Source organism: Periplaneta americana, chromosome 9, assembly GCF_040183065.1.
Source record: "Periplaneta americana isolate PAMFEO1 chromosome 9, P.americana_PAMFEO1_priV1, whole genome shotgun sequence".
Lineage (NCBI taxonomy): Eukaryota > Metazoa > Arthropoda > Insecta > Blattodea > Blattidae > Periplaneta > Periplaneta americana.
This window is the reverse complement of record NC_091125.1, coordinates 14,362,358-14,376,298: the sequence shown is the minus strand read 5'-3', so window position 1 is coordinate 14,376,298 and position 13,941 is coordinate 14,362,358. Positions and strand designations below refer to the sequence as shown.

The following is a 13,941-nucleotide window of genomic DNA, read 5'->3' as shown; positions in this document are numbered from 1 at the left end:
AGTTTAAAGCATAAACAATTCAATCAGTTGATTTTTTTTTTTAGTAGGTTATTTTACGACGCTTTATCAACATCTAGGTTATTTAGCGTCTGAATGAGATGAAGGTGATAATGCCGGTGAGATGAGTCCGGGGTCCAACACCGAAAGTTACCCAGCATTTGCTCATATTGGGTTGAGGGAAAACCCCAGAAAAAACCTCAACCAGGTAACTTGCCCCGACCGGGAATCGAACCCGGGCCACCTGGTTTCGCGGCCAGACGCGCTAACCGTTACTCCACAGGTGTGGACTCAATCAGTTGAGATATACAGAAATTGATAATACATATCATGCAAATTACTTCAAATTACATAAACAATTCATCAATAGAGCTATAGAGATTACCATTCAATTTAAAGCATATACAGTTCATCAGCCAAACTATATAAACATATACAATACAAAGTAAAAAGATTAATTATTCAATTTACAAGCATACTTTCGTTGAGCTATACAAATTTGTACAATTCATATCAATTAGATTAATTCAATTTATAATCATATATAATTCATCAATTGACCTATACAGACTACTATTCAATTTACAGCATATACAATTCATCAATAGAGCTATACAGACTACTATTCATTTTAAAAGCATATACAATTCATCAGCCAAACTATACAAACATATACAATACATAGTAAATAAATTAATTCAATTTACAAACCTATTTTTGTTAAAATTGTATAAATTCATATCAAGTAGATTAATTCAATTTATAAGCTTAAACAATTCATCAGGTGAGCTATACAGTCTAATATTCAATTTGCAGCATATACAATTCATCAGTTATGCTAAACAAAAATATACAATGCATAGTAAACAGATTAAGTCAATATAAAAAACATATTTTAGTTGAGATATATAAAATTGTACATTTCAAATTAAGTAGAGTAATTCAATTCACAAGCATAAACAATTCATCAGTTATGTAGAAGGTATGAGTATGTAGAAATTTGGTTAATTCTTTTATAAACCTTTTCTCATGGTTCTTCAAATCTTTAAGATAATTAGGCAGTGCATTGAAGACTGTAATACTTGAATAGCGAACTCCTTTTTTTATAACAGCTTAGATTAACAGAAGGTAAATGAAGATCTGATTTTATGTCTTGTAATAAAATGATGAATGTCTTGATTAGTGCTAAATGTATGTTGGTTTTTAATATACAACATCATTAGGGAAATAATGTATTTACAAGGTAAGGTCAAGATTTCTAAATTTTGGAAAATATTTTTACATGATGTCCTTTTATACACACCAGCCGTTATTCTTATAGCTTTCTTTTGTAAAACAAAAATATGTTTAGCTTCAGATGAGTTAGGCCTACCCCAGAATATTAATCCATATTTCATTACAGAGTGAAAATATGCAAAGTATGACATTTTAAGTAAGTTTATATCACCAAGAGCAGATAAGGATCTTAATTCATAACAGGCAGAGCTCAATTTACGAATAATACATTCTATGTGCGTTTTCCAGTTCAAGTGATTATCCAACTCTAAACCAAGAAACTTTGTGCGTATAGATTCTTTGAGATAAGTTCCATTTAATCGAATACTGTAGGAAACCTGAGCACTATTGTGTGTATTAAATTTGACTCACTGGTTTTATCAACATTAAGTGCTAATTTATTTGCATGGAACAGTTCATTCATTAGATTCAGCACTGTGTTGGAAATGTTTATAAAATGATCGTATTGTTTACTTGAAATAATCACACTTGTATCATCTGCAAATAAAATTACATGGGATAACTTAAATTGTTTATGGTTAAGGCTAAATCATTAATATAAACTAGAAACAACAATGGATGGGAAATGCGTGTTATTATTCGGTTGAGAAGCTTTTGTCATCTAATCTTCTGTCAAAAAATCTGAAAGTTAGAATTTATAAAACAGTTATATTACCGGTTGTTCTGTATGGTTGTGAAACTTGGACTCTCACTTTGAGAGAGGAACAGAGATTAAGGGTGTTTGAGAATAAGGTTCTTAGGAAAATATTTGGGGGTAAGAGGGATGAAGTTACAGGAGAATGGAGAAAGTTACACAATGCAGAGCTGCGCGCATTGTATTCTTCACCTGACATAATTAGGAACATAAAATCCAGACGTTTGAGATGGGCAGGACATGTAGCACATATGGGCGAATCCAGAAATGCATATAGAGTGTTAGTTGGGAGGCCAGAAGGAAAAAGACTTTGGGGAGGCCGAGACGTAGGTGGGAAGATAATATTAAAATGGATTTGAGGGAGGTGGGATATGATGGTAGAGACTGGATTAATCTTGCTCAGGATAGGGACCAATGGTGGGCTTATGTGAGGGCAGCAATGAACCTCCGGGTTCCTTAAAAGCCAGTAAGTAAGTAAGAAACAACAATGGACCTAAAATTTACCCCTAGGGAACCCCATGTTTAACATTTCTAAATTCTGAATAATGCAAGGCCATAGACAAAGAAAACTGCACTCTTGAGGAGCACCTAGCTAAATATTACTGAGAAGTCAGAAGATAAATGAAAGAGATCAAATATCCCAAAGCATTACTTATTAACTAACTAACTAGTTTGAAATGTGCTTCAGATTCATATCTATCTCCACTACCATGCAGTGCTATTAATTTGGATTTCTTTCACATAGGTTGCTAAGTTGAGAATTGCAATTTGTCTTCTTCATATTGTAAATACTATTGTAATACTAAATACTAGTAGCCTATACCCTCTTGAATCCTGAGACATTTGTTGTTTTATTTTTAAAGTTCAATACATTCTACGCTTCAAAAAAAAAAAAAGTCAATGACATGAGAAAAAATGCTGCAAGTTACAGTTAGAGTACAAATACAGGTATATTATAATATACTTCGGGTCTCTGCATATACATCTTATATCATAATCATGTATGAAGTATAGTATAGGATAGACTTACTACACTCTCAGGACTCAGGAGGATAGTGTATAAACTCTCATTTAGAAATAAGCGAGTCACAGATCTCAAGTTTTTTTTTCATTAAGCTGTGGTGCATTTTTACTTTACAATAGTCAGTTTTATATTTTTACAGATACAACTTTCAATCACCAGTCTAACAAATGTAAGCAGTGGTTGTGTGCGTTCTTTCAAACCAAGCAGTCTAGAACCCAGTACCACAACTTCACTTGTTCTAGACTATGCATTGGATGGTGGAACAAAAAAGAAAGATGCATTACTACTGTATCTACCCAGCAGCACCACTGTAAGTATGAGGGTCGTTTTCGTCCTTTTTTTTCTCTCATCCTCCTCCACCTATCAGACCTTATTGCAGTAAAAATAAAAGAAAAAATAACCCATTGGACGGAAATAAACTCAGGAGTCAGACAAGGTTGTGGCCTCTCTCCTTTGCTTTTTAACGTTTATATGAATGCCATTGTGAAAGATTTTAGAGAAACAAAACACGGATATATCACTATTAACAGAAATTTAAAATTAGATGTAATAACGTTTGCAGATGATCTTGTTTTATTAGCAACATCTAAAGATGATTTGCAATGGTCAGTACACAATTTAAATTTAATAGCTCAAAAATATTCAATGGAAATGTACATTAACAAAATAAAAATAATGGCCTTTTGTGGTAAATATCCATTACCAAGCAAAATTTGTTTAAATAACACAATCTTGGAAAGAGATAATGAGCTTAATTATTTAGGATATAAACTTTCTTTTGTTGAAAATTTGGATTTATCAGAGAAAATTGTAAAATTCAACAAATAAATGGGCATCATTAAGCTTAATAGAATTTTAAAACTTTCATTAGTACAAAAATCAATTCGTACTCATCTTTATCAAATAATAGCTCGACCAGTCTTATGTTATTGGAGTGAAGCATGGACTATAAGGACGAAAGATGAAAGCAGACTAACAGCTTGCGAGATGAGATTCATGTGCTGAACAGCTGGCTACACTAAATGGGATCGAAAGAAAAATTAAGATAGCCTTCAAAAACTTAATGTGTCATCAGTACTGGACTATATCTCCAGATATCAGTTAAACTGGAAGGAACACGTCTCAAGAATGGTTTCATACAGGATCCCTAAGGCAATAATGAAGTATCGCCAAATGGGAAACGGTCACTTGGTCGACCTATGAAAAGATGGCAAGAAAATCGCTTTTTCAGGCCATAACAGTTCTTTTGGAACTAGTACTTGACAGGATGTTGATGATGACCTACCTTTATTGCTTTTGTACAAGAAGAACCATTTTATTTCTATTATAAAACATCTTAACACTTTCAGTAACTCGTTAATGCTATTCTTTCATATTCTAGAATGTAACAACAGTGGAAATATAAATCTTACAAGCTTCCTCATTAATACAGTGTTGGCACCTGTTTAAGTACAGAGACATACAAATCTTAAGTGGTCAACATAATATTTCTCCAGTACATCGTGTAGTGATGATACTAAGGACATGTCGACATAAACCATTAATGCCAACAAAATGTTAGAAAATAAGACTTAAGATTAGATTAGATTAGATTAGATTAGATTAGATTAGATTAGATTAGATCTTTATTAGCCGAATAGAATTGCAAGCATTCATGGCGTCGTCAGTACACAAGAAAAATGACATAACATTCAATATAATACAATTCAATTTATTGTATTATGTTATGACTGTATTCCGCCCAGATACAAATGCATAATACCAAATGGAAATTTGAGTTTTTCTTTTCAATAGCTTTTCAGAAACTAAAAATTGTAGAAAAGAAGTGATTTGTTTCCCATTGACCATGCACCAAAGAATTATGAAAATAAAAAAAATAAATAAAAATGTTACTTTAGGTAGGCCTACACAATAATCTTTAGACCTCCTGTGGCTCGGTGAAAAATGTAATCAGAAACCTAGCTTTTTACTGATTGTAGTAGAAACTACAAGACAACTTTTGTACACCCTTATGTTTTAAATTTTGGAATTCCTTTTTTTTTTTCGATATGCTCTAGTGTACAGGTCTATTGAGAGGGAACATGAATATACTCACAACTACAGCAGATAAACAGTTGAGTTCGCAGAACCACCGGTTCCTCACTCGCCTTGGACAGGTAATAGAAAATGATGAGAGACCTGGTTTGGTCATGAGTGAGAATAAGATTTTTAGTTGACACCAATGTTTGGTTCAGATTTTCCTGAGATACTCCTGTATCTTTTGCCAAATTTCACTAATTATCGTCATTATCATCATCGTCATCATCGTCGTCGTCTTCATCATCATCATCATCATCATCATCATCATCATCATCATTATCTTCTTCTATTCTTGACAAATATAATTAATTTGTAAATATAATGCTGCTACTTTTTTTTTCTTTTAAATATAACTTACAGTCAATTTGCCTGTCACTTCACAGTACACCATATATGCAACATTTTCTTGGCAGTTACATGTCATAGTAAACCATACAATATGATATAATATTTATTCCATCAGCTTACATCGGTGGTGATGGCCCTTCACATTTCTGTATACAGTGCCATCACTGCCTTGGATATATATTCTCTTAAGTTTTTTTTTTCTTTTCTAACATCCGGTCATATAAATGACCCTGATCATTTTTCTACCACTTCTCTCACCTCTGTTTCACCTTCCTTCTTTTTCTACTTACTCCCTTCCTTTCCCAGTTATCTATCTTATTGTTACTAATCTCAATTAACTAAACAATCACTTCTCTCAATTCCTTATTAATTGTTCCCAACATTGTTTACATTAAGTTGAACTCTTCCATAGTTGTCCTATTTATTCACTTGAATCACTAATGTTCACTGGTCACTTATTCCAACTAATGTAATCTGTATATTTTCAGACGAACTAGTTTCTACACTTTGATTACATTTCCATTCCCACTTTCTCTATTATATTTGTATCATTACTTACCGCCTCTTAAGTTCTAACTTTTCTGTCTCTTCTTTTCACTAACATACCTCTATTCGATGTCACTAATGTTACTTCATCCCTTCCACTTCTTGCAGAATCTTGACTTCTTATCTCAGTTTCTTCTTCATCTCTCAATCCCTTTTGTAATTGCTGACTCATATTTATTCTTTCAGCTGAATCCACTGAACTCATTTTGTTGTTCTCAGCTCCTACATGCCATTCTTCGATTCTCCTCTGACTACCTGGTGCCATCATCATCATTATTTTAGTGCAAGTCTCTTGTTTCTCCCTCAATCGCTTGTACTCTGGTCGCTGGCCTCTCTTTCTGGTTGCTGTAATTTGCTGATTGTTTCATTCCATCACTTGCTATTCTTTCCTATGTGATGATCTCTCCATCTTATAATTTTCCAAATAGTTCTCCCATCGTATATTTGACTACAGTGTTCCTTATCTCCTCTTTCAGGTCTCTTTTTTTTTTTTTTCCATTTTATTAACATTTGGGGAAATGCAATTATAATATCGATCTTCAAGAAGAACAATCGCCAGGACTGTGATAATTATCGTGGGATCAGTTTGTTGAATTCAGACTACAAAATCTATGCCAATATAATAAAAAACAAATTATAAAAATTTTATGACAATCTCATTGGAGAGGAACAATGGGATTTCCTAAAGGAAGGTCATGCACAGATGGATATTTTACAATGAAACTATTATTAGAAAAACACAAAGAATTTAATATTGAGACACATAGGTCTATGACTTTTGTGGATTTCAAGAAATCCTTTGTTAAAGTAGACAGATCAAGGTTATTACAAATTTTAGTAGATGACAATGTTCCACAACAGTTTATCCACAATATTCATAACATATATATATAACCAAAATAAAATAGCAATTAAACAAGATGGTAAGCTATCATCTTGGACACCCATCAATATTGGTGTAATACAAGGATGTGGATTATCACCCATTATTTATTTATTATTACTTATATGAACCGAATAATTAAAGAGTGGAAGCAAACTCGCCATGGATTACAAATTAACAGACACTTTAAATTGGATTCAATTCTATTTGCAGATGATTTGGTATTATTAGCACTTTCAGAAGACGACATCCAAAGGTCAATATATAATTTGCAGCAAGTAGCAGCCACATACAATATGGAAATTTCACAAGATAAAACAAAAATTATGGCATTCTGTGGGAAATACCCAATACAAAGTAAAATTTGTCTCGATAATAAAATATTAGAAAGATGTAATAGTTTCCCATATTTAGGTTACAATCTTTCCATTTTATGAAAAATTGGACATATCACAGAAAATTAATAAATACACAAGAGCTATGGGCATTATAAATAGTGTCATGAAACCATCCTTGGTTCAGAAAAACACCCGCATACAACACAATGGCACGACCGATGCTCAGCTATGACAGCAAAGCATGAACACTGAAGAAAGCAGATAAAAGCTTGTGAAATGCGATTTATGCGAAGAACAGTGGGCTATACTAAATGGGATCTGAAAAGAAATTGTGAAATTTTAAAGGAACTAAAAACTCAACCAGTTTTAGATTACATTGTTCAATATCAGTCTAATTGGAAACATCATTTGGAAAGAATGAGTAATAGTAGAATCCCAAAGGCAATTTATGATTATGTACCACATGGCCAAAGATCTGTGGGTCGTCCTGCTAAGAGATGGCGTGAAGATTTTATGTGAGACCGTAACAGGCCTTGTGGCCTAACACTTGTCAGGCAGAAGAAGAAGAAGATTAACATTTGTATGGTTCAAATTTTCCAAACAGAATTCCACATCAAACATCTCACCATTTATCTTTAATTTGTCTTCGGAATATGTATTATATGTCTTTCTCGTGTTAAATTCTATCGTTGCTGGTTAACATGTTTCGATCTGTTTAATTTGTCTTCGTATAATCTAGCGAAATGACCATTCTTCTTTGCAGCCTTCATAAAAGGAATCAATATTCTTCTCCTGCATCTTACTTCATATTCAAAATCGTAAATCTAGTCTAATATTTGAGTTTCGTAAGTACTTTCGTTTGCTCAATTTTTTTTCTTTTTGTCATTATACTTGAGAATTTAACTAAAATAGTCTATTTACATTTTTCCCGATTCTGTATGCTTCTTTTATTTTCTCATCACCCACATCAATCCTTAACCAATTCCAGCACACTTTCGTTAAAGTCTCGTATGTTTCCAATGCCTGTTCCTTCTTCTTTTCCTCGATTTCAAAAAAATATTAAGTTATTTCTTCTCTGATTCTCTTCTAGATAATTACCTTACTTTTCATTTGGTCGTTTTCCCTCTGTAGAGTTTCCAACTTCTTGTAGATCTCTTTAGTGTTTGCTTCAAGGTTTATTACTGCTTGACTATATTCTTCAATATTCGCCATTATTGCACTGTTACCCAATGTTGTGAGTCATTACCTTTACTACAATGTTTCCCCACTGCCGAAGTTCGTCTGCACACATGAATACTGATCTGCTGTTCACTGTGGACTGAGAGTAGTAAACTATACATTTAAGAGATACTGTATGTAGGCCTACTGGTACTCAGTAGAAGCCCCAAAATCTCGAAAACCATTTTTAGTCCCATGTATCTTCCTGTGACACCTTATATTACGGTTAGATCTCAAAACAAAAATAGACAGATTATTATGTTGTTTGCTTTAATAAGAATAAAAAATGGAAGTATAGTAACATTATTAATTTCATAAAACATGTGAAGTTTTTCTTATAGAAATTTTCAAATGGCACTACTTTTGTAGCGTGTAATATTACAGGACTTAGAATTAATTACATAAGAAGAGATCAAATTATTAAAAAAAACTCATTTGCTTATTAATTTTGTATGAAGTACTCGTACCTCTAACATTAAAGTAAAAATACGAAATTACAGCACCCATTAATTATTTTAAAACAACTTGTAAAGAATTAATTTGAGTGAAGTTTTCTGAAGATGATGGGGCATGTACATCCGTACTGGTAGCCTGACTGAAAGCTTCCTCAGAATAAATATTGAGAAAAATATGTATATATTTATTTTCAAAACGAATTTTAATGAAAATACAAATGTTGAGTATTTGTAATAGGAACAATAATATGGCTGTGACTAATTTTCTGTTTCTACACACTTTCATATTTCATATTATGTTATTGCGTGATCTGCGAATAATTTGTGTGTTAATATAAATTACGCATATTCTACAGGATGATTTCATTGCTGTCGAATTAGTATCCTGGCATATTCGCTTTGTATGGGATGTTGGAGGAGGTGCAGGAGAAGTGGAACATCCTCTCAAACTTGAGCCTGGGAAGTCCAAAGAAGAAAGGAATTGGTATAATATTCAAATAGACAGGTATGTTTATTCTGCTCAGAATACTTTGAACAAGTAAACACGTAGCAACATTTTCATGCTAGAGGTTATTCAGCCCATTAAACCTATATCAAATAAAATCTTCGATCAAGCAACGAAGTAGACCTAGGGTTACCACCCATATGGATTTCAGCCAGACAGTCTGTGAATTCAAATATTTGTCCAGAATCTGGAATAATCCCAATCCTGATGTCTGGAAGTCAGGGAATATGGAAATATTTACGCTTATTACCAATTATATTACTATTATTAAAACGAAATTTTTATGTGACTTAACAATAGCATCAGCTATTTACTTATTGATACATATTTTGCTGCATTGATGTTGTGAAAGTAGAAATTCAGTGTAAAGTCAACTATTCTCAGAGACCTTCACAGTTTTATGGTTGTTTGCTCTCCAAGGCGCAAATAATAATAATAATAATAATAATAATAATAATAATAATAATAATAATAATAATAATAATGACAAATAATTCTAGTTCTGATAAACTTATTCATTCACTTAATAGATATGTATTAAAGTCCAACGCAACAGTAAATGAGCTCTGCTATAGAGAATCACCTAATAAAAAAATCTTCATTATCCTTTCCCGTATTAGGCCAGGAGGCCTGTTCCATTCATCCCTAATAAGAAATAAATATCACAAAAGACTGTTACGTACTTACTTACTTACTTACTTACTTACTTACTTGCTTGCTTTTAAGGAATCTGGAGGTTCATTGCCGCCCTCACATAAGCCCGCCATTGGTCCCTATCCTGAGCAAGATTAATCCAGTCTCTACCATCATATCCCACCTCCCTCAAATCCATTTTAATATTATCTTCCCATCTACGTCTCGGCCTCCCCAAAGGTCTTTTCCCCTCTGGCCTCCCAACTAACACTCTATATGCATTTCTGGATTTGCCCATACGTGCTACATCCCCTGCCCATCTCAAACATCTGGATTTAATGTTCCTAATTATGTCAGGTGAAGGATACAATGCGTGCAGATCTGCTTTGTGTAACTTTCTCCATTCTCCTGTAACTTCATCCCTCTTAGCCCCAAATATTTTCCTAAGAATCTTATTCTCAAAAACCCTCAAACTCTGTTCCTCTCTCAAAGTGAGAGTCCAAGTTCCACAGCCATACAGAACAACCGGTAATATAACTGTTTTATAAATTCTAACTTTCATATTTTTTGACAGGAGACTAGATGACAAAAGCTTCTCAACTGAATAATAACAGGCATTTCCCATATTTATTCTGCGTTACATATATCAATATATTAAAGCTTTTTTTCAATCTATATGGCTTAACACATTAAACAAAAACAAGTTATATACCACTATTTTGCATATTTACATTTGTACTTTACGAACATTTTCACCCTCCAAGGGGCATCATCAGGTAAAACAATATTAAAATATCATATGTCTAAAATCAAGTATATGAAATGTACAAGACTGTTTAACATGATACATAACATATGAGTGGACTTCCGGATCTTACAGACATAGAGACGAAATTCAAAATTCTGCTCTTAAAGCTCTAAATCTACTACATGAATGGAATACATCAAATTTGATGACACTCAATTTAAGCAAAAGTACGGTAACTACCAAATATTTTCACTTGGTAAAAAAGAAAGAGAATTCAATATCCAATACAATGGCCAACACCTTCCTAGGACTTATGAATCCAATTATCTTGGAGTTATTTTCGATAGTAAGTTAACATGGAGCAACCATTTGAAATACATTTCTGAAAAAGCTCGTAAAAGATTCTCCCTTCTAAAAAGACTGGCAGGAAAGAAATGGGGATGCTCTAGGAATACTTTGAACACTACATACAAAATGTTTATACAGCCAGTGCTGACATACTGCGGAGAAATTTTAATTACTTCACCTTTCATAAACGAAATAGAATACGTTCAAAACCAAGCTTTCAGACTCATTACTGGTGGAATCAAAACAACTCCAATAGATTCTATGAGATTCCTCATTAATATTAACCGCATCAAAATGACAATAGAAGAAAAAGAACCGATTCAGTATGAAAAACTTATCAGATTACCAGGAAACAGTTGGCATTCATACAGTCTATGTAGATAGAAAACTTAAAAAATGTTCATATCCATTGTTCAAGAATTACAACAGAAAATCAATATCCCGAATTTAAAAGAAAACTTACAAATTAAACCAAACCCTTTAACTCTATTAAATATAGAATATAATGTAAATTTAACAGAAGAAATACTGAAATCTGAAGTAAACACTGAAATACTGAAACAATTGTCTTTAGAGACAATTAATATTAGGTACCCTCCACAAAACTGGCTTCATTTATACACAGACGGATCCTTGATCTCCAGAGAACAAGTTGCTGGTGCAGGTGTTACATGCTGTCTCTTCTCACTTTATAGATCTCTTGGATATGGAACAACAAGTTTTGATGGTGAAATCATTGCAATAAGTGAAAGTCTCAGGAATCTTCTATGCCACATCAATAAATTTAAGAATGCAGTTATATTGTCAGACTCCAAAGCAGCTATTCTATCAATAGTCTCTAAACTCGCACCTTCATCTCAAACAGCAGAAATAACTGAAAACCTCTCTCAAAATACAATTAAAATACAATATAAAATACAGTAAGATGCAGTTTTTTAAACAATTTAAAAACACTATATAAAATATAACATGTAAAAACTATGTACACTTGTTGGAATGGCTGTGTTGGTCAATCCTTAATGCCGTTAAATAGGGCGGTTTTTCTGGTCCTAATTTTATTGTGAATTAGAGACACTGACCTAGGCTAAGATCATAACGGACTGTTACCATGTTAGCTCTAACAAGGCTTAGACATTACGATAAGTAATATGCAACCAAATAGTATATTCATAAAATACCATGAGGCAAGGTTTTCATTACATATAGTCAACACAATGCTCTAACATCTGATGATGATACATAAGTAGTATCGAAAACGTTAATGTTATAAAAACTATTTAAGAAGATAAGCACAGGTGGCCCAACAAAATTGTTTAATTCATAATAGCAGTTTATCGGTATACAACAAAATGAAAGTCTCTCAATTAATATCACTCAATAAAAGAATTGTATTCCAATGCATACCATCCCATTGTGGAATCCTGGGAAACGAGAAAGCGGATGCTTTAGCAAAGAAGGGCAGCACTGCTACTTACAGACCTGTTACTAAATCTATGTTTTACTCTGTGAAAAGATTTATTAAATCTACATACTTAGACTTTAACAAACAAAATTTGATAACACTATCTCAAGGGAAAAAATCGAACTCTCTGCATCAAAATCCACAGTTAATTCCCGATTTACCATGCAAATCATCTGTAGCTGCATTTAGATTGTTAACAGGCCATGATTGTTTGGCCAAACACCTGCATAGAATTGAAATGTATCAGTCTCCTAACTGCTCATTGTGCAACTCAAACCAAGAAATGGATTCGGAACACCTCAAAATCTGTGCTTCAGTGGCTGGTCATGATAATATCTTTGAAAAATATTGAGTGCAAGAGGTCAAATGACTTTATTGTCAAACGCCTGGCATTAGAAAACAACAACAACATAACATATGGAGAAAAATCTCATATTATAGTGTGCACAAATGAACGTGTTGAAATGCACTTGAAACAGATGTATATTAAAACATACTGTGAAGAATTATTATTAACATGCCTGAAAGGCTGTATCTTGTATGCTAAGTACGATATCAAGAAACTGCATTGGTTAATACCTAATGTACTTTACATACAAAGATATACATTACTGCTAAATAGTACTGAATTGTTGCATATTTGTTAATGTTTAATGTAGATGACACTGTCTTAGAAGATTAATAAAAGTCCCATTTAATTGGTATATGATGAAACCAATAGAATGATACAGGTTGTCAATATTCAGTTTTCAGACTTATGTGAACTTTCTACTTTATATACTAAAATGTAAGTTGCAAAATAATAATGATTTGTTATATAGTGTTTTATATACATGACACAGGAGTATCACCAAATGTAGAGTCAAGATTGTTCAACTGTGGTCAAATGTTGTGCAATGTAACGATGGGTTGGATAAGTTGTTTTACAACGGTCATATAATTATCATATAATCACAAACTCAGAACTATGGAAGATAACAATTCACAAAGAAATCACAATAGAAATCAAAAGACGAAAGTGGAATTGGATAAGACACACAATCAAGAAAGAAGATGGAGCAGTAGAAAGAATGGGTTTGGATTGGAACCTCCAGGGTAGTAGAACTAGAGGAAGGCCAAAAAATACATGGAAGAGAACAGTTTTGGAGAAAATTGATAGGGAGGGGAAAACATGGAGCGAAGTAAAGAAGTTGGCTGCATATAGGGTCCGATGGAGGCACTTTGTGAATGCCCTGTGCTCCTCATGAGGAGATACAGGAGTTTGATTGATTGATATAATTGCCATCGTATGCTCAAAATCTGAAAACAAATATTTGATATTATACTAATGAATAACACGAGTTTGACTATAGGATTGTTATTTTTTATATCAATACTTACATATTGATGATCGGAGCTGAATGTAGGTGTCTGTTTGTGCGTTTGTA

General features: G+C 32.9%; 1 protein-coding gene across 7 annotated transcripts in view; it reads left to right on the top strand.

Moving 5' to 3' along the window:
* Positions 1-13,941, top strand: part of wb (wing blister) — a 1,096,738-nt gene that overhangs the window by 945,547 nt on the left and 137,250 nt on the right. For all 7 annotated transcript variants that reach the window (XR_011333780.1, XM_069834429.1, XM_069834431.1 and 4 more), the window contains 2 exons: positions 3,091-3,261; positions 9,175-9,323. Coding sequence is in view for 6 of the 7 variants with exons in the window: in XM_069834429.1 (XP_069690530.1) it covers positions 3,091-3,261; positions 9,175-9,323 (320 nt within the window). In the remaining variant the exon portion in view is untranslated. The remainder of the gene's footprint in view (positions 1-3,090; positions 3,262-9,174; positions 9,324-13,941) is intronic.